The following is a 19,530-nucleotide window of genomic DNA, read 5'->3' as shown; positions in this document are numbered from 1 at the left end:
CTCAGCAGGGATGCCGAGGTCGGAAGCGAGTGAGACGATAGAGTTGGCGGGCGACGACTCGCGAGTCTTCATGGGGGTCGAAGGGGTCGAGCCCGTGCGGAGGACACGGTTCTCGGCCTCGAGCTCGACGACGCGCTGCTCGAGCCATGCGAGGTGCGCTTTTCGTTGGTTGCGGGAACGCTGAGCCGACTCGCGGTTACGGATAGTCTGTGTGGGCGTTAATATCGCAAAGGACCGTGCGCAGGCGGCTGCGCGCCCGCGCTGTTGTTGCACTGACCCTTGCTTCCCTGCGCTGGGCCTTGGCCTTTGCCTCATCGTCCATGTTCTCGTCGTCCTCGCCTTCTCCGGCTTCATCGGCGGCGGCGTCCTCATCCTCGTCGGCCGACGAAGGGCGAGCGCGCTTGGCGGCTGGGGTGGAGGGGGGAACGGCCGAAGCAGCGCGCTTCGAAGAGGAAGCGGTGGAGGTGACGTTTGACATGGTGGCAAAAGGGCGGATTATTGACAGGCGAGCTTTGCGCGTGTGACTTGGGTGATGGGGCGTTATCTACGACGGAGTGGCGCAGCCGGGGGTCGTTATTGAGTTTCGTTCGGCGTGAGTGGGGGGTTGTGTGGTTGATGGGTTGTGTGTTATAATGCTGGAGTGTTCTAGTGCGATTGATGATGAGGAGGACGATACAAAGTTGGATGAGAGCAAAAGGAAGAAAAGAGGAAGGCGAGTGCGCGACGAAGTCGGCAGGCAACCAAAGAGACTCGAAAGGGGAGAGGGAGGCTGAGAGGGAAGGAAGGAAGCAACGAGGCGCTGAGCGAGCGTGTGTGGACGCGAGCTGCAGTGCGGTGCTGGGCTGGGTAGGAGAGGGGCGGTGGGTGGGGGTTGGGGATGGGAGAGGGGTGGGCCAACGCACCGTCACCCAGCTTATGAACGTGTCGACGTGGAGCTATCGAGCGGGGGCAAAATGCCCATCTGGGACGCTGCGTGGGTATGTGAACGGGCACTCAAAGGCAGGACCACCGGCAAGGGGGCACGCACGTCACCCACGGTCACCCACTGCTGCTGCTGCCCAGGCTACGGCCCACAGCCACCCAACTGATGCGGCAACGGCAAAGCAAACTAACACAGCCACTCAGGCGGGGAGCGAGGCGGCGCAGCGGCGGCGCGGCGAGGGGAGGCGGCGGCGGCGGGCACGCGGGGAGAGGCAGCCAGTCAAGTCAGGCCAAAGGAGATCGCCTAGGCGCAATGCATGCACCCACTCTATTCACACACACGCCGCCCCCCCGCCGCCCCCGCCGCGCCGCTGCCGCCGCCGCCTGGCCCGCAAAATGCTGTTATGGACGACCCATTTGGACCCTGAAACGCTGAGAGGCGTGAAAAAGAGGACCTTGTTACGCCGGCTCCGCCGCCGTAGTGCATCAAACAACGACACACACACAGTCACTTTGTGTGTGTGCCCTGATTAGCACTTGGATGCACTTTTGGCTGTTCCCGCCCCTTGGCCGCAGCCTGTAATGCCCCTAGACAATGGCTCTCACGTTGACTACCCATGGCCCAATCTCCACTCTTCACCGCCCCCTTGGCTAATGCACAAGTCCTAATGGATGGAACACTAGTCGCGTCCCTCCCTCCCCCGCCCCCCCTCCCTCAGTGTGCGAGAAACAAGAAACCCACGCTGGCACCAAACATGTAACGCAAACGCAACCACCCCCGGGCCAGTCGAAGGATCGTGCTAGCACCCGTCTGCCGTGTATTGAACCCGACGCGCTCGCGCGCGCGCGCGCCTGACCGACCGAACAGTGCCCAAGCCCGACGCCGCAGCCTGAAAAGAACAACCAATCTCGTTTGAGGCGCGCGCGCGCACGCCGTTTCGGTTACGGGCTAGACTGGGCTAGGCTGCGCGTGTCCTGCGCTACTACGCACGCAGCCAAGGAGCCAGCCAGCCAGCCAGAAGCATCTACCTGCCGGGGCCACACGTTCCATACCCGCCCGCTTGCTTGGCTGGTTGGTTGACAGCGGCCCGGCATTGTTCCTTTGATGCATCCCATGCCCATGGCCACACGCGCCCAATGCCCAAGCCAAAGCCCGCGCGGTCCGTACCCAGATACCCACACCGTCGTCGGCACCCGCGCACCTGTTGCCTGTCGCCCAGGGGGCTAGTGCGATCTCTGAATCTCAGTGTCTATCACCGCCGCGCCTCGCGTATCCAAGGGCCGGCAGACGGCCAGGCAACCAGGCGCCAGGCAACCATCTCCGCGTTATCCGCACAATTCATTCCTTTGGCTCTCTGGCTGGCTCGAGCCGGTTGCCTGCCCACAATGCTAAACGCGGGTCTGGACCTGGCGTCGCCCGTCCAACCTATTGGAGAGCCAGAGTGGCTGCGACTCCACCCAGTCGTGGATCGCCCAGTTGCCCAGTGGCATTCATCCAGCTGTGTGCCAAGCAAGAAGATTCAGTTCATCATCCCCAGGATCAAATGAAAATGACGGAGGCTGAGACTGAGTAGCCTGAGTCACGTCAGAGCGGGGAAATCATCATCCCCTTCAACGCCCACCATGTCATGATTGTGCAGTCTTGAGAGCCTCGCCAGAAGGGCTTGCGTGCTGCACGCGTCATGTTCCAGCCGGCCGGCCAAGCACACAAAGCACATCCTTTGTTTGCACCATTGTCTGGGCAAAGGTGACCAAACGCCAATTTACGCAGAGCGCGCAGAGGCGTACGCCCGTGTTTCGTAGGCGACGCGCCTCGCGACGGTCCGCAACAACCGTTCCGGTCTCCGAGGACCCAACAGGCGGCAGGCGGAAGCGGGTGTAGTCGAGGACACCGAATGTTCGCGAATGAAACGGGTATCGTGTGCCACACCACAGGCTGGCACTAGTACAAACGCGCTAGGATCCGTGCGGAGACGCGACCCCGTCACGCTCACTGTCCTTTGTGTCTCGCGATTGCGATTGGTGGTGTTTGAGGGCCCACGAAGCCACGAGCATGTCGCAAGGCCCGAGGGCCAAACCAATGGGCCGCCCACGCGACGACGACAAACGAGCCCCAGCGTGCAGCGTGCCTTCGCGTATATGCATGTTACATGCTCCATGCTGCATGGGCTCCAGGCCTCGCTCTACTCTCATTCGCTTTGCCCCCTGCCCTTGCAAACAGTGACGTCTTTCGCGTGCGACAAGACGAAACCGTCGGGAGGTGCGAGAGCACCGGCGGGCGATCATTCTAGGGCCGCCGTCGCAACCGCAGCCGAGCTTTCTCGTACTTCTCACTGGAATCAAATCAATCAGTACGGGCCATGACAGCATTTCCAGGTCTCCTGCCCGCTGCCACTCCCGCACCACCGCCGCCCTCCGCACTTTAAGCTCGGCTTCATTGAAGAGTAAGAGAAAAAAAACCCACCCGGGCACACACAGTGGAGCCCGCTGGGCAGGGCCAAGGAACATGGGCATGTTCCGGGTAACCTCCGTTTCCAAGAGCCAAGTCGGGCGAGGGACGGGGGTGTTGGTGCAAGAGTGACGCAGAGGCTAATAGCCACCAATTGGGAGTGTGCACCGCGAAGATGTCACTGGCGCGCGACGACGTCCGGCGACTGGCCCGGTCCATGACCCCACCTACCACGCGCAGGCAGGGCGGCCAGACGCGCCACAGCGACTCGTGTCAAACGCCAGTTGTGGCGCCCCCTGCCAGATGACATTGGATGAATTCAGCGTGGCGTGAGGACCGCGCGGGGCAACGTCAAGCACGAGTCAATGACTCTGGTCCTCGCACCAGAACGTTTTTATCAGATGGGCCACTGATCGCTTGGCTGGCGTCAGGCGCGTCAGGTATCGCGGTCAGGTTTGGCCGGGGAGCTGGTTACCCTTGTCTACATTGCCCGGTTCTCGGCAGGTCATTAGTCTGCACTCGGCCGACAAAACAAAGTGTCGATCAGCACGTGGCTTCTGCTAACGTAAGTGTCGAAGAATACGGAGATGCACTTGCTCTCCGTTAACTAACGACACGCGAGAGCCACGCAAGTGCCATGCATTGCACGTGACTTGCGTTTTCTGGTTCTCCAGTCCACTCGAGGTCGATGCGATAATTTGTGCCATCGAGCCCACAACAACCACTGTCTAACAGAACCAAACAACAATGGGCAGGAAGCACAACGGCCGCGGAGGCCAGGCCGGCAAGGCGGGTGGCTGATCATGGCGCAGGTCGCTCGCAGCCGCTGACAGATTGCAGCACAATGACCGCAGGAACCGCCAGAAGCCGCAGCGCAGCGGCGCCAACGACTGGAACAACATCACGCCCGAGAACATGCAGAACACCAACTTTGAGGAGTATTACAAGGTAAGCTCGGAATCCTTCGCATGAGCTCACACCTCAGGCGCAGAACATTGTGCCCGAGGACGAGTGGGACAGCTTCATCAACATCCTCAAGGACGAGCTCCCGACCACCTTCCGCGTGACGGGCTCGCGCGCGTGAGTCGAGCAAGCCTTGACAGCTACCTAACCCCGCAGCCACTCGTCGGTGATCAACAGCCTTATCAAGGACACGTACGTCCCCTCGATGCAGGACTGCGAGGTCGACGGCGTCAAGTACGACCCGCCGCAGGCGATCGGCTGGTACCCCGAGGGCCTGGCATGGGAGCTCTCGGCCCCCAAGCGCATTGTCCGCAAGCAGCCCGCCTTCAAGTCGTTCCAGCGCTTCTTAGTCGGCGAGACTGAGGTTGTGAGTGCTAGTGCAAGAGTACATGTGTCGCGGCTGACACACCCAGGGCAACCTCAGCCGACAGGAGGCCGTCTCGATGATCCCTCCCCTCCTCATGGACGTCGAGCCGCACCACCGCGTAGGTTATGGGTATACGTCGTTTGCTAACCTACCAGTGCCTCGACATGTGCGCTGCCCCTGGATCCAAGACTGCCCAGATCATCGAGGCGCTCAACCCCCACCACACCGAGTCGACCGGCATGCTCATCGCCAACGACGCCGACTACAAGCGCACCCACATGCTCGTGCACCAGACCGGCCGCATGCCCTCCAAGGGTCTGGTCGTCACCAACTTTGACGCCAGTGAGTTGTTGACGTTCAGTCCAAAGCTAGTAGCTCACGCCACAGCCATGTTCCCCAACATCAGCCTGGGCAACGGCGAGACCCTCAAGTTTGACAGGATATTGGGCGATGTTCCCTGCTCTGGAGACGGCACCATGCGCAAGAACCGCGAGATCTGGCGCAAGTGGTCGCCGATGGACGGCAATAGCCTCCACATTGTCCAGCTCCGCATCCTCGACCGCGCCATGAACATGCTCAAGCCTGGCGGACGCCTCGTCTACTCGACCTGCTCGTTCAACCCTGCCGAGAACGAGGCCGTTGTCGCTGCTGCGCTCAACGCTCACCCTGGCGAGTTCTCGATTGTCGACGTCTCGGACAAGCTCCCCAACCTCAAGCGCCGCCCCGGTATCACGACCTGGAAGGTTGCCAGCCACCCCGACGGCAAGAACATCTACCACGAGACGTACGAGGCTTACCGCGCCGCTGTCGAGGCTGGCGAGGAGCGCGACAAGGACAAGGACAAGGGCATTCCCAAGACGGTCTGGCCCCCTGCCAACGCCACCGAGCTTGGCCTCGAGCGCTCGCTGCGTCTCCTCCCCCACGACCAGAACACTGGCGGTTTCTTCGTCTGCGTTCTCGAGAAGAAGATCACTCCGGATGTCGTCGCCCCTGACGCTGTCCGCGTCAACATTGACGAGCTCCCCGAGGCTGAGGAGGGTGTTGAGGCTATTGACGACAAGGGTGCGCTCTCTTTAAAGCGCCAGTTATCCCCCAGCGTCGAGGCTGCCGAGGTTGCGGCCAAGAAGGCCAAGGTCGAGGCCGGCACTGCCACCAAGCGCGAGAAGCGTGACCTTGCTTTCCGCGAGGACCCCTTCTCGTTTGTCGACCCCAACCACACCGAGGTGGAGAGCATTGTGTAAGTGTAGCCGTCTCCGATCCCAGCTAAACACACCCCAGCCAGTGGTTCCAGCTCAAGGACTCGTTCCCCCGTGACAAGCTCTTAGTCCGCAACGAGTACGGCAACCCGTTACGCACCATGTACATCGTGAACGACGTCGTCAAGGCCGTCATCAGCAACAACGACTACACCCGTTTGCGTATGATCTCGGCTGGCGTCAAGGCGTTTGTGCGCCAGGACAGCCAGAAGCGCGACGAGATTGGCTGCAAGTGGCGTGTGTCCTCGGCCGGCATCCTCGAGGTGCTTCAGGACGTGCCCGCCGAGAAGGTCCACACGATCGACCTTGAGGCGTTCCGCACCCTTGAGGAGGAGATGTACCCACCTGTGAGTGCCGAAAATACCGAACAATGGCGTGTTCGCTGACAGCTCAGATTGACAAGTTCACTGGTGCCTTCAAGGAGCTGCTGGACAATGCCGAGGTTGGCAACCTGTTGATCAAGGTTGAGGCCGGTGAGGGTGCTGGCGGCAAGCTTGACCTGCCAATGTACTTGCCTGTGTGGAAGGCCAAGAACTCGATGTCGCTTCTTATCGACAAGCGGGAGAAGAGGTGAGTACATGGCGTCCGGTTATGGAGCGCCACTGACGCCGCCACAGTGTGCTTTCCGAGCGTGTCTTCGGTTCCGACATTTGCAAGCCTGCGCCTCCCAGGAAGGAGAATGTCGGCGGCACCGACACGCCTGATGTGCTGGCGACTGAGCGCAACACGCCGCTGTTTACTGAGGGCGATGAAGACGCCGAGGGCGAGGAGGTGGATGAGGAGGTGGGAGCGGACGACGAGGAGGCGGCGCTGAATGCTTAGCTGTGAGGCAAGACGCGGGCGTGTCTAGACGCCGGCTACTTACACAGATAGCGCGCTTCTTGTTGCGCCTTGATAGAACTGCAACGATTGTACGGCACTGTAGAGGTATCATGTCATGGGTCTGATTGCATGCGTTTGGCGACGACGACAGTGTCTGTGCAACACGGCGTTGATGCGAGTCAGCCACAATGGGGACACTGTCACCGGTGATGAGCGATGGGTTAATTTGGTTCCGGGTCGGGCGCCCTTTGTCGGCGGCGGGCGGCGGCGGCTGTGGAATCTCATGTTGCCACCAAGAGGGATGGGGGTCAAGCGACAAAGGCAAGCGCCGAGAGCACAAGCAAAGCCATCGGCAAGTCACTCCACCAACATCATCATCAATCATCATCCCACAACCCCACACTACACACGGCATCTCGTTTTCCAGCCCGACGAAGCATCCTCTCCTCATCTCCACAGAGCACCAACCGGCCAACGACCACCCCCCTCCCCCACCTACCTCCCCATCGCACGCCCCACCGCTGCCCCACTTACATAGGTCTTTGACCGGCGCATGTCGCTCGCAGCCAGGATGGACCAGCTGACTTGGTACGTGGGGTGTGGCTGGGCTGAGCAAGATGCTGACTACTGTACAGGGACTAGTGCGTCGTCGTCGACACCGAGATACAGAGCAAGCACGCTGTACTGACCCCACGCCCACAGCATCCTCAAATACGTGATTGTCGGCGACGCGGCCGTCGGCAAGTCGTGCCTCCTCGTCCGGCTCACCGACGACCGGTTCTCGGCGTCCGAGCCGACGCTCGGAGTCGAGTTTGGCAGCCGGATCCTGAGCGTTGGGGAGAATGGCAAGCGAGTCAAGGTGCAGTGTGAGTGGGGGGTAGTGGCCGCCGGCGACGGAGCGAGGTACTCACACCACAACTAGGCTGGGACACCGCCGGCACCGAGTCGTTCCGGAGCATCACGCGGAGCTACTTTCGCGGCGCGGCGGGCGCCTTGCTCGTGTACGACGTCACACGGCGAGAGAGTAAGTCGTGCCCCTTGGCGCGGCGCTGACGAAAGCGTTTGAGCACGCCACGAGTTGGCTCGACGACCTGCGGGCGCACGCCGACGAGAATGTGTCGATTATTCGTGGGTAACCCCACCTTGAGAGGGAAGCTGACGGCCAGTGGTCGCAAACAAGACCGACCTGTGCTCGGCCGAGCCGACCGCCGTGCCGCAAATACAGTACGGCGTGGCGATCCCGCACGCGGTGGACGACGACGCACCAGCAGCGACGCCCGAGGCCATCGCCGCGGCCGCCAAGCTCCGCCCACGGGCGGTGAGCACGATCGAGGGGGCGTTGTTCGCCAAGGAGCATAACCTGCTCTATGTCGAGACGAGCGCCAAGGAGGGCTGGGGCGTCGTCGACGCGTTCGAGTGGACGGCGCGCCAGATCCTCGAGCGGGTCGAGCGCGGCGAGTTTGAGCGCCGCAAGCCGAGCGGAGTGAAGCTTGACTCGGCAAAGTCCAAGGGCGGGTGCTGTTAGCGGCCGCCTCCTGCGAGGATCATGGCCGTGGAGATGTGACCACGCCGACTGTAGACGACACACGCTCTCTCTCTGTACTTGTATGGGTATTATGCATCTGCATCGGGTCTGTCGAGGCTGAGGTAGGGGCGAGGCGCAAGGGCCTGCGTGTAATAATATGGCAAGGTGGCAAGATACGATTGCAAGATACGATGTGGCAAGATGGATGTACCAAGATGAAGTGGGGGGGGTGCTGGTGCGTGCGAGGTGCACCAGATGCGATGTGGGGGCTCTTCGTTCTCCTCTCCTCTGTTATCTCCGTAGGCTACGCTACCAGTGCCGTCCGCGCGTCTCCTCGGCAGAGCGCGAACGCCAAATCATGATGAGCGCAATGGCCTTGAACAAGCACGCGAGCGAGCTGGCGAACCACGCCGAGATGAACTGCTCCGCGCCGAGGCCGAGGAAGGCGCCGATCCAGAAGATGGTCAAGTAGACTATCCGCCTGTCGCGCGGCACCTGCGCCGTGTGGCTAAACAAGAACGTGTCCGAGATCAGGCCGGCATACGCGGAAGTGACCATCGCCGTTGGCATTTCGGGGACGCCGAGGTTTGTTGCCTGTGGGTGGTGTTAGGGTGTGTGCCTCTGGCGTTGTGCCACCGCCACTTCGGGGGATCTGGCCGGGCGAGGTAGCAAGACGGCGCACTTTGCTCGTCGCGGCTGCCTCGGCCCGGCCTCGATGTGCGAGCCCTCGCCAACGCCGCCACTCACCATGACTACCTGCGGCCCGCCCTGGATGGCAGACAGCAGCATTGGGACCCACGCGTGTACCCCTTCCGGGGTGTACGCCTCTGGCGCGAGCGGGGACACGAGGAAGCAGAAGGCGGCGAGCACGACGACCTGGTAGGTCATGGTCGTGAGGACCCACACGCGGCGTCTATGGCCTGCGGGGAGGAGGGTCAGCTCCTGTGCGATGTGCGACTAGTCGGGAGCCCCGACCGACGCACCAAAGTACGCTCCGAGCTGGCCAAACAGGAGCCCGGCGCCAAAGAACCCCCCCAGCGCGGTGGCCGTCAGGATCAGCTTCTTGCTCCCCCTGTGCAGGGCGGCGAGGGTAAGGAACACCGTGTTGCCCGTCTGGTTGGTTGTGAACGTTCCGAAGAGGGTAAACATGACTGCGTCGAGCATGCTGCGGCGTCGGTGTCAGTGGCGCCGTCGCGTTCGCTCCACCGCTACGACACTCACGACGTGCTGAGCGTGATGACGAGGTTCGAGTAGACCATGTCCGGTGGGCCGAGGTCCTCGTTGAGCCAGTCGGCCCACGCCGCGCGGACGTGCGCGGCGCGCTTCCCCGCCGCCCACGCATCGGCCTCAATGTCTCCGCTGTGCGGGGCGTGCGCGTGCTCCGAGGGGGCGAGGAGCGCGTCCGTCTCCGCCTCGGGCGGCGGCGACGGCAGCAGGCTGTCGTCGACGTCGACCGCGCCGTACGTGTACGTGTGCCGGTGTGCCATGGGCGGGTGGGCGAGGTTGTGGGGGTGTGGAAAAATGTAACCAACAAGGCAGCGATGTGGATCACGAGTGACCGTCGGTGGTCGTGGTGGCGGCGGCGTAGGTCTAGTCGCGTGCCTCTAGCGCCAGGGTTAGTTTGTTTTGATGGTGCGACAACAAGAGACAAACAGGCCAAGAAAGAAGAGGTCTCAAATCGACTTTGACTGCCAAGAATTAAGCTGCAGCGCAAGTACGTCGCTGCGCACGCTCGGATCGACGCCCGTGAGCCGTATGATCCTTGCCGTATGCATCGGCGAGCCCTCGGTGCGAATCAACTAACCTTCGGCTGGCTCGGTCGCTCGCAGGCTCCCACAACCTACCCAGCTGGCCCTTAGTGCCACGGAAATCGCATCACTCGCGATGACGACAGCGGAATACCAAATGTGGGCATCGCTTGGCAAATAGATAAGGGGCCAACGGCGGGGGGGTTTCCGACAAGCGTAGGTCGCTGCAACGAAACGTGCTTTGCTGCACCCATACCCCGGCCATTCCGTAGCGACGTCGCGGCAACGACTGCGCAGCATGCATGCCATGGCGAAGATTGCTCTCGAGGTGCTCAGCCAGCCAGGCCGAGCACGACACGGCGCTCGTTCATCGCCGCCACGAGCACGACAGCGGGGGAATGTTGCGGTTACGCCACACTCACGCCTCACGCCTCACCACCCCCAACCCCCACCCACCTCCAATGACATCAATATGCATACATGTTTGCTACAGGACGCACTGTGGCAGCACGTCTCAAGTGGTCTAGGTTGGTCGTCATTCGTGTGTCTAATCGTGCGGGCACGGCGTGTGCGCGCGCACAGAGAGTGTGTGTTTGTTCTAGATGTGATCGACGGTCGATCACTCGCTGGCTGACGTGTTGTGTCACCCACGCGCTCAGAATCCGTGGCCGTTCGGCACGAAGCCAAGGCCGTAGATCTTGTTCTCGAACGCGTGCATGTCGGGGTCGTTGTGCCAGCCCCAGAGTTCGACGGGGCTGGTCCAGTCCGGAATGACAGAGTACGGGCGTGGCGGCTCGGGCTCGCCGAGACGCTTGGCCTCCTCGGCCGCCTCCTGCCACTCGGTGATCGCGTCGTCGACCGCAGTCGTGTTGAAAGACTCGCGGTACTTTTCGTCCTCCTTGATACGCTCCTCGGAGCGCACGTCGACATAGTCGAGGTCGATGCAGAGCGCCGACAAGCTTCCGCCGTGGTACTTGGCCTTGACGCCGCGCTCGCGCACGGCACGGCGCATGATCATCTCCTGCGCCGGCGCACGCGCGTACCCGTACTCGTCCGCATCGGCCAGCATGTCGCAGTCTACGTCGCCGAGGCCGCGCTTGTCGCCGTCTGTCGGTCTGATGCGCGGCTCACCGAGTCTGGCGGTGGAAGGCGTGGCAGGCCACGTGTTGAACAGCGGCAGTTGCTTGGACCGGCCCCACGAGAAGCCGAGGCCAATGCCCGAGGGCACAGTCTTCATGAGGTTGTAGTGCACGAACAGCGGGACGCCCCAAGCGTCGTGCTGGATCATGCTGAGCGCGCAAAAGTCGCCAGAGAGCGTACCGCCGGGAAGACCGCCAGCAGCGACCCAGCGCCCAGGCACAGCCCAGCGCTTGCGCAGCATGAGCATAGCCCAGCGGAAGATGTCCTTGTCGCCGTCGGAGAAGTAGAACCAGTAGTGGTGGTTGTAGAGCATGTACTTGATGAGGTAGAAGACGTCGAGGTGGCGCGCCTTGTCGATAAACATCTGGCCCGTCTCCATCTCCCACTCGTCGCGGCACTTGACACCGGCAATGGCCCACATGGGCGAGTTGCCGCTCGTCTTCCAGTAGTCGGGCGTGCAGAAGATGCCCAAGCGCTCGTAACCGGGCGCCTTGAACATGTACTCGGGGTCGCGGGCGGGCACGCTGTCCGAGTCAAGGTACAGCACCTCGCGCCACGGGCACTGGATGACGGCGATAGCCTTGAGGTGGTAGCTCTTGTTGTGCTTGGGGTCCTTCTTCTGGCCGACTGCCGACACAAGGGTCACGTTCAGGTCAGCGAGCTGCTGGATAATCTCGTCGTCCGGGTTAGGCGCCTCAGAGGGGAAGTGGTACTGGGGCGTCATGTCAGCGTCTATTCTTGTACACCAGCGCAGCACCACCACCACTCACAACCTGCACAGGCAACTGCGAGCCGTACGAGCGCAGCATCTGCACCGACCACTTGACACGCATGAGGGTGTCGACGTTTCCAGCGACCATGACAATGCCGCGGCCCTCGCCGACGTCCTTGAGCTCCTGGGAGCCGACCAGCGTCTCCATGTGGTTGATGAGCTCCATGCGCTTCTGTTGGACAATGCTGCGGTCCATCGACGCCCAGACATTCGCGCTCTTCTGGATCATGTGCGTGTTGTGCTGCTCGGAGATCGTGGTGCACTTCTCGAGGTTCCACTGGACAAACTTGCCGAGCTCGACCTCGCCGTCGATGGCACCACGGCCACCTGGCGCATTACGCCAGACGTTCAAGCGCTCCTGCAGCGTCGCGGTGACAGGCAGCGGGTCGGACGAGATGTCAATCGCGCGGCGCGACTTGCCTCCATAGAACGGCGAGTAGTCCTGCGGCACGGGCAGCTTAATGTCCGCGCCGAGGACGGCCGCCGGGGCGTGCAGCGACGACGCGGACGGCGTCAGCTTGCCCGGCTTCTTCTTTGGCGCGGCGGTCGTCGACGTCGTTGTCGTCTCGTCGCCGTCCAGCACGTCGTGGTGCCCGCTACCAGCGTGCACGTTGGGGAAGGACGGGGGCTCCCAGTCGTCGGCGTCAGCGGACCCGCGGTGCGTGTCCGGTCGGACAATATTCAACTAAGGGTGGGTGGTGGTCAACAATCAAATCAATGTGCGGCGCGGCGGATAAACAAAGCCGGCGCGACCGACGCGACTCACTCCACTGTCGCGGTGGTACACGAGCACAATGAGCGCGAAGAACAGGCCGACGACGAGGCCGCGGCGCACGAGGCCAGAACGTGCCCCGCCGCCGCCGCCGCCGACCGCGACGAGCCGCGCCCGCGTCCACAGGCCGCGCTTGGCGGGCGAGTAGGCGCTCGCGCCGCCGGCCTCGACCGCGCGCGGGCTCTTGGCGTACGGTGTGCGCGCCATGTCGTCTGTCTCGTCACCTGTGATGAGGTGGTGCGACTTTTCGGGGACGGTGATTTCGAGATTGGGCTGCATCCCCCGGCACGCGTATGATTTGGCTGGCTGGCTGCCGGCTGGCTGGTGTCGTGTTGCAGGGCCGGGTGTCGTGCTTTAGGGTCGCGTCGTGGTGGAGGCGGGGTCTGTGGGTGCAGTGGTGTTCGACTTGTTGCTGCTGCTGCTGATGCTGCTTGCTTCTATATGTGTTCGCGTCGCGTCGTCTGATTCAAAGAACAAGGGAGTGCACAGACTGGAAGAGAACAAGAAGAGTATAAGTGCGTGCGTCTTCGCGACGACGACGATGGAAGGCAACGCAATCTCTGCTGGTGCTGCGACAATGATGGAGCAGGCAGGCAGGCATCGCGGTTCGGTTGGGTTCGGTTCGTGCGCCAGCTGGCTCGCATGCCGCGGGCTGTGACTGTGAGGACTAAACAAGGGGGGGCGACGCATCAAGGGGGGCCGAAGGGGATGCAAGGTGCGCGGTTGTTGCAGCAGGCCCGAGGCACAGCAGCTGCAGCGATACGCAGACGACGCGCGCCAGCGGCCAGCGGCCAGCAGAGCAGTTGCGACTACACTTTCCTTGTTTTACACCGCTGTTGCCTGCTGCCCACGCACGTTGTCCGCCCGCCCCTGGCTGGTGCGTGAGAGTTTCGGCCTCTGAACTGCTCGCTTTTGCTCGCCGCGCAGCAGCGGTATGGGCAGTTTATAGTCTGCTCGCAGCCCCTTGGCGCCCACTTCAGACATCAGGGCAGCCAGCCGCATACGCGATGCAATACATAGCAAACCATTGTATCGCAGCGAGGCACACACAGCTTGCCGCGGCACAGACGAACCTCGGTTTCGTTTGGCACCGGCCAGTGGCACCAGCTTGTGCACCCAGGCGGCTGACCAGTCGGACTGCACTGATGTGTCTGCGCGTCTGTCTGTCCGTTCCTCACTACCACCCCTCGCGCTCCTCGGCACGGCGTGACAGCGTCAACTGGTGGCGCGGTGGCGACCTCGGGCACACGCGTCGCCGGGGACGCGTTGTTGTTGTTCCACCCACACTTCACACTGCATACTCCCCCACCATCTTCATCATGGCCTGCGCACGCGTTCTCTCAACCGGTGCCTGCCTCAGTGTCTGTGTTTAAGAGTTATCCTCCGACACACAGATAAGAAAGCGGACGCGTCGACAATGATCGTTGGTGGGCGGTGCTCCACCATGCCTGCCCTTCTCACGCGCGAATCATGCACCATGTCAATGTTCATATGTGGGGTGAATGTGTGTGTGTGTCTATACAAGGAGTGGCGGCCAAGCCGCATGCCGCGTGCAATGCTCACTCGCCATCGCTCTCGCTCTCCGACTCGCCTATCGTCCATTGATTGCCATTGTTGCGCTCGACATGATAGCCGGGCACTTGAGGCGCGGGCCGGCGCGGGGTCGAGTGGTCAGAGGCTGGCGGCATCGAGCCAGGCTCCAACCCAAGCCGCAGCTCGGTGGTCACAGTCTTCAGGCGCTCCAGTCCGTCCTTGTCATACTCAAAGTAGTGCCCGCCGGTAGCAGCCCTGCAGAGTCAGCAACAACAGCAGAAAGAATCCCAATGGAACTCTAATCTCACCTCATCTTCGGCCTTGCCAGCGGCCACGCAGCTGTCGCCACGTCGCCCACGATCTGGCGCCACGACCCTGGAGTCGTCGACGCAACAGCATCACCCAGCATGACCGATCGCAGGTTGTAGCGCCATCCCATGTCAAACACATTGATCGCCCGTGCTTCACGTCGGAGACGAGTGCGTTCGGGCCGGGTGAGAATGTGGTCCGGTCGCCACGCTCCAGGCGTTCGGTAGCGCGATCCTCGGGCACCGAGTTCTTCGACTACGCCGCGCGTCTCGGGATCCAGTAAAGCGGTGGGAACGTTTCGGAAGAAGTCTTCCAGAGTAGATCGGTTGTTCCTGGGTTGTGAGCGACGAGCCTGGTGAGGACCGCGAAGAGGAACCGGTTGCCACTCACAACACGAGATACCAGTGGTACGCAGCAAGAACTCCCACCGCGAGGCCGAGCGTGCCACCGACAACAGCCAGCAGCAAGTGAAGCACAGGAAGGAAGCTGATGCGCACCTGTGACACGTCAACAGCCACCTCAATCAGCGACTCACCTCCCAAGTCTCGTCCATCTCCGCCGCAGCATGAGGGCCAGGCCTCACCGCGCCGGGATCGTTGAAGAAGTGGTACGCTTCAAAGCCCGCTTGACTCGCACCGTATCCAGCCAGCAACGCCGCGTAAGTGACAAACAGCATGAACGCTTTGTCTGTGGGTGTCAGTGCCTGACTGTGGTGGTGACTCACAGTTGTGGTACCCGACACAGTTGTCAAGCCATGGGCAATGATGGTCCACTGGTGGGTTAGCGAGGCACAGCCGGATTACACCCACTCTTCAGAACACACTGGCCGCAAGCACGGCAGTGGTGGCAGCGGTCCGGCTTCCAGGCATCGCACTTGCGGCACCAGCGGTGGCCGCCAGTGCCGAGTTTGGCCATGATGGGCTGGCCGACGGCCATGCCAACGTTCTCCTCTTCCTCCTTGCCCAGGAGCGCGCGGTCCTCGCTGGCATCGTCCTCGTCGTCCCGGTACTCTTCCCCTCTGGCCTCTTCGTTTTGCGTCTTGGTGTTGTCATCCTCCTCGGCGATCGGCTGCGGGGAGTACGATGGCGGGGAGCGACGCGGTGCCGGCGCCGGCCGCAGCAGCCGCAGCGGGATATCGTCGTCGTCGCCAACGCTTGCGTCCGTGATGGTGATCCGCGGGATGATGCGCCCATCACGCTGTCGGCGGTGCTGCGGCCGCACAGCTCCCTCATCAGGCTTCAGGGGGCGGGCTCCAGGTGGCGCGAGCGACTTGTCGGGTCTTATTGGGCGGCGAGAGCACGCGACGATGAACGACATGATGGACATGAAGAGGAGAGCGCTGCAGATGATGACTCTGGAGAGTTAGCTCGGACACCGTGCTGTGGTGAGCTCACTGGCAGAGGAAGCGGCCGATCTCATGGCGGTCAAGCAGGACCTCGTGTACCGACACCGAGCCGATGAACAGCGCCGTTGGGATCAATAGCAGTAACCATGCACCTTGAATGTAAGCATTGCTGCAATTGCCTGAGCTCATAGTAGACTTACCGACAACAGGCAGCCGCTTGACGATCCGCCTGACCGTGTCGTGCGAGTGGTGCGACGCCTCGCCCTCGGAAGGATGGACGCTCATTGTGGCGATTTCGTGGGAACTGGGTGCGATGGGTGTTGTTGGGAGCGCACCGTGACGCTCCCTAGATGCCGTGTGGGCTCTTTGGGGGGAGTCGGAGTGTGCTTGTCGTCGCAGGACCGACAAAGTTGCAACCAAGAGTTGAAAGTGTATAATGTTGGTGGACGGGGATGAGCGACGACGACGACGACGACGACGACGACTCACCTGCCTGCGGGTCAGCACAGCACCTCGGGCAACACACTTAGAACACGGGGACTCCACACGGCCCGTGTGGCAGGCAGATCTGGATTATGTAATAGTTAGGCCTGACGGAATCAAAAGTTGACCTTGTATGGTGGTGGTCGGAAGGAAATCAGTCACCTGCTGGCTGGCTGGCTGGCTGGCTGGCTGGCTGGGAACAACAACAACACGCACTCGAGCACACCAAAGCACAAACACCACCAACGAGCACACACAAGCTCCACTCGGGCTCCTCTCGATTCACCCTCTCTTCTCACCTGCACCCCTTCAGCGCACAAGCACACAGTCTGCGCAATGCCCACACCATCGGCATCACCGTCACCGCTACGGCCAAAACATCTAAACAAGAAACATCAATCCGTCATCGCCGACAACTCGCCCACGCCGTCCCCGCTCCGTTCGTCAATCAAGGCCAACCTCAAGATGAACGACGATGCGGCCGAGCGCGCGGCCAGAAGACGCTCAGCGCACTTTGGTGACCTCGGCGTCGGCAAGGAGAACATCCACGCCGACGGCGGCCAGTCGCGCAAGGCCTCGGCCATGTCGGCCAAGGACGGACCCCAGCACCAGCGTCGCGCGAAGCGCCTGAGCGCCGTCGCTCCCGCCATCCCCGTCAGCATGGAGGTCATGAACACCAACTTTGAGGAGTGGATGAAGCTCGCCACGGACAACGTGGGTTTCATGATGGGAGTAAGCTGACCCACCAGAAAATCACGTCCGCAAACACCTGGAACTTTGCCCTCATCGACTACTTCCATGACCTTACGCTGCTCCGCAACGGCCCGGACGACCAGAGTGGGTAGCCTGTCTGGAAGTTTTAGCTATGGCTGACTCATCAGGCATCAACTTCCAGAAGGCGTCGTGCACTTTGGATGGATGTGTGAAGATCTGGACGTCCCGTGTGGACAGTGTTGCTACTGAGACCGGCAAGCTGCTCAGTGGTCTCGCTGGTGGGGGTGGCGGTGCGTTTTCTGCCATCATTGGCGTCGAGTAGATGAGACTGACGATGCTCAGGAGATGGTGAAGATGGCGATGCCGACGACGACGACGAGTCTGGCGAACCCAAGGCCACTCGCAAGGTGAGGCATGACGCCGGACAACACCTGCTGACATTCAGACGCACCGCTCCGAGGCCACCCTCGCCAAGACCTTTGCTGCGCTTCAGGTCAAGAAGTTTGACCTCGAGTTCACGGTCGACCCCCTGTTCAAGAAGACCAGCGCCGACTTTGACGAAGGAGGTGCCATGGGTCTGCTCATGAACCATCTCGGTATCGACGGTACCGGCCGTGTCGTCTTTGACGCTGGTGATGCCGTCGTTGACGAGGATGACGAGGAGGAAGAGGAGGCGCTCGAGGAAGAGATAATCGACATCACTGCTCTTCGAGAGTTCATCCCTACGCCCGAGATCACCGAGGACCTCAAGATCTCGGACACGCTCGCGGCGTTCCACTTCAGCGCCGACCCGGCCGACATGCCCGATCTGGCTGCGATTGCCGGCCTTACGTCCAACGACTACGCCGACGACCCTGTCCGGGAGGGCTCAGTTCCCCTCGGCACCGGCGAGGCTGTCGACTTCTTCGGTGACGACGACTTTAACGGCGGAGGTGGCGGCTTTGACGACGACGGCTCGGTGGCTGGAGATGTTGGTGGCTTTGGTGACGACGTCTTCGGCCCTGGCCCCAGCGTCCCTGGTGGAGCACTCGGCATGGCACGCCCTGGCGAGGGCCATGGCCCCTTCGACCCCCGTCACGGTGCTGGCCAGGAGCTCGTCATGGCCCTTGTCGACACGGACGACAACGCGGGCATGTTTGACTACTTTGACGCCGGCTTTGCCAAGGCCTGGGCAGGCGCCGAGCACTGGAAGCTGCGTAAGGTGGCTCGTAAGGGTGAGTCTGGCGTCCCATATATCTGCGTTGAGCCCCACATCTGACATTTCCCAGACCCCGTCGCCGCTGCTGCTACAAAGGAGAAGAAGGAGAAGAAGGAGCCGTTCAAGATTGACTTCCTGGGGGAGTCGTCGCAGACAACCAAGGCTCTCTTCGCCCCTGGCACAAAGTCGGCTACCCAGCTGCCAGGCTCGTCGCGCCGCGGTTCCAAGAAGTCTGCCGCTGCTGCCCGTCGTGAGGAATGGCTCCTCCCCGACGACATGCACTTTAGCTCTCGCCAGCTGCTGCGCCTGTTCTTAAAGCCCAAGTTTGCTCTGCGAATGCGTCGATCAACAGCGCAGTACGCTCAGAACCTGAACGGCGACATCGACGAGAACTTCTGGGCTCAAGCAGCATCCGACCAGGCCGGTGGTGGCGGCTTCGACACAATGGACATGGACGAGGCGCCACTTCCATTCGAATCGCAGTTCTTCCACGACGATGGCGATGGAGACGACGACGCGTTCATTGATGATGCCCTCGACCCAGTAGATGACCTCGCTCCTGGCGAGGAGCACGACGATCTGTGGCGGGCGACCCAGGGCCAAGAATTGCGGCGTCCTCGGCCGGAGAACGTGCACTACGCCAAGAAGGCCAAGCGTGTCGACGTCAAGCGCCTCAAAGACGACATCTGGAACGACCTCAAAGTGCTTGTCGACACCAACGCGAGACCACAAGGCGCAGTACCAGAGCTCGACCCCGAGTCCGAGTCGGCGCCAGCAAGCGACGCCGAGGCCGAGGCGCCACAAACGCCCAAGGAGCCAGTACAGACGTTTGACAAGGTCATTCAGACACTACGTGGCTCGTACCCGCGCGAGAAGATGTCCGAGATCTCGACATCCTTCTGTTTCATCTGTCTGTTGCACCTGGCCAACGAGGAGGGCCTGCGTATCGAGACGGCGCGGACAGACGGCCTCGACGGCGTCGACTCGGGCTTCAAGGGCTTTGCCGAGCTCGAAGACGACGACACTGTGCGCCCACCGCAACAGAAGCGGATGGACGAGGGCGAGCGCGTCGACCGTGTCGTTGGTGAGCTGCAGGCGCTCAAGGTCTACAAGGACCCAAATGCCGGCCGCGCGGCGTAGACGTCGACGTTGGAGGATGGATAGATATCTCTTGCTCGGGCCGTTTGCTGGATGTACCATTTTGTTATGCCGA

The 19,530-nt window shown here is 61.9% G+C and overlaps 6 protein-coding genes across 6 annotated transcripts; 3 read left to right on the top strand and 3 right to left on the bottom strand.

Moving 5' to 3' along the window:
* Positions 1 to 4,089: 4,089 nt before the first annotated feature.
* trm4b (Multisite-specific tRNA:(cytosine-C(5))-methyltransferase trm4b) lies at positions 4,090 to 6,900 on the top strand. The gene is made up of 10 exons (XM_062769796.1): positions 4,090 to 4,159; positions 4,211 to 4,318; positions 4,356 to 4,450; positions 4,490 to 4,700; positions 4,747 to 4,818; positions 4,856 to 5,042; positions 5,088 to 5,937; positions 5,979 to 6,303; positions 6,351 to 6,526; positions 6,574 to 6,900. The coding sequence occupies exons 1-10, from the start codon at positions 4,118 to 4,120 to the stop codon at positions 6,776 to 6,778; spliced, it is 2,271 nt and encodes a 756-aa protein (XP_062625780.1). The 5' UTR covers positions 4,090 to 4,117; the 3' UTR covers positions 6,779 to 6,900.
* A 449-nt stretch (positions 6,901 to 7,349) lies between these two features.
* On the top strand, positions 7,350 to 8,303 carry RABB1B (Ras-related protein RABB1b; the record flags this gene model as incomplete). Its single annotated transcript, XM_062769795.1, has 5 exons — positions 7,350 to 7,366; positions 7,481 to 7,644; positions 7,701 to 7,802; positions 7,838 to 7,906; positions 7,945 to 8,303. 5 exons carry the CDS (start codon positions 7,350 to 7,352, stop codon positions 8,301 to 8,303), a joined length of 711 nt encoding a protein of 236 aa, XP_062625779.1.
* Positions 8,304 to 8,612: 309 nt separating this feature from the next.
* On the bottom strand, positions 8,613 to 9,790 carry LOC62_02G003262 (uncharacterized protein; the record flags this gene model as incomplete). Its single annotated transcript, XM_062769794.1, has 4 exons — positions 8,613 to 8,897; positions 9,051 to 9,223; positions 9,287 to 9,468; positions 9,525 to 9,790. The coding sequence occupies 4 exons, from the start codon at positions 9,788 to 9,790 to the stop codon at positions 8,613 to 8,615; spliced, it is 906 nt and encodes a 301-aa protein (XP_062625778.1).
* Positions 9,791 to 10,525: 735 nt separating this feature from the next.
* On the bottom strand, positions 10,526 to 12,942 carry MNN21 (Alpha-1,2-mannosyltransferase MNN21; the record flags this gene model as incomplete). The annotated part of the gene is made up of 3 exons (XM_062769793.1): positions 10,526 to 11,903; positions 11,962 to 12,648; positions 12,730 to 12,942. 3 exons carry the CDS (start codon positions 12,940 to 12,942, stop codon positions 10,707 to 10,709), a joined length of 2,097 nt encoding a protein of 698 aa, XP_062625777.1. The 3' UTR covers positions 10,526 to 10,706.
* A 1,160-nt stretch (positions 12,943 to 14,102) lies between these two features.
* On the bottom strand, positions 14,103 to 16,345 carry Zdhhc15 (Palmitoyltransferase ZDHHC15). Its single transcript, XM_062769792.1, has 8 exons — positions 16,123 to 16,345; positions 15,972 to 16,074; positions 15,387 to 15,931; positions 15,302 to 15,349; positions 15,113 to 15,264; positions 14,968 to 15,074; positions 14,577 to 14,909; positions 14,103 to 14,523 (listed from the first exon to the last, which is right to left on the bottom strand). Exons 1-8 carry the CDS (start codon positions 16,205 to 16,207, stop codon positions 14,295 to 14,297), a joined length of 1,602 nt encoding a protein of 533 aa, XP_062625776.1. The 5' UTR covers positions 16,208 to 16,345; the 3' UTR covers positions 14,103 to 14,294.
* Positions 16,346 to 16,741: 396 nt separating this feature from the next.
* On the top strand, positions 16,742 to 19,507 carry cnd2 (Condensin complex subunit 2; the record flags this gene model as incomplete). The annotated part of the gene is made up of 6 exons (XM_062769791.1): positions 16,742 to 17,119; positions 17,155 to 17,242; positions 17,287 to 17,409; positions 17,462 to 17,526; positions 17,565 to 18,333; positions 18,388 to 19,507. The coding sequence occupies 6 exons, from the start codon at positions 16,742 to 16,744 to the stop codon at positions 19,455 to 19,457; spliced, it is 2,493 nt and encodes an 830-aa protein (XP_062625775.1). The 3' UTR covers positions 19,458 to 19,507.
* Positions 19,508 to 19,530: the final 23 nt, after the last annotated feature.

The sequence above is a fragment of the Vanrija pseudolonga genome, chromosome 2, assembly GCF_020906515.1.
Source record: "Vanrija pseudolonga chromosome 2, complete sequence".
Lineage (NCBI taxonomy): Eukaryota > Fungi > Basidiomycota > Tremellomycetes > Trichosporonales > Trichosporonaceae > Vanrija > Vanrija pseudolonga.
Note: the sequence above shows the minus strand (reverse complement) of the source record. Positions and strands in the feature narration are given on the sequence as shown.

Coding starts and splice junctions, on each gene's coding strand:
- trm4b (XM_062769796.1), top strand. CDS start 4,118: ATGGGCAGGAAGCACAACGGCCGCGGAGGCCAGGCCGGCAAG. Junction 4,701..4,746: donor TAGTCGGCGAGACTGAGGTT/GTGAGTGCTAGT, acceptor TGACACACCCAG/GGCAACCTCAGCCGACAGGA. Junction 6,304..6,350: donor AGGAGGAGATGTACCCACCT/GTGAGTGCCGAA, acceptor CTGACAGCTCAG/ATTGACAAGTTCACTGGTGC.
- Zdhhc15 (XM_062769792.1), bottom strand. CDS start 16,207: ATGAGCGTCCATCCTTCCGAGGGCGAGGCGTCGCACCACTCGCACGAC. Junction 15,932..15,971: donor ATCGGCCGCTTCCTCTGCCA/GTGAGCTCACCA, acceptor CTAACTCTCCAG/AGTCATCATCTGCAGCGCTC. Junction 14,524..14,576: donor CTGGCAAGGCCGAAGATGAG/GTGAGATTAGAG, acceptor CTGACTCTGCAG/GGCTGCTACCGGCGGGCACT.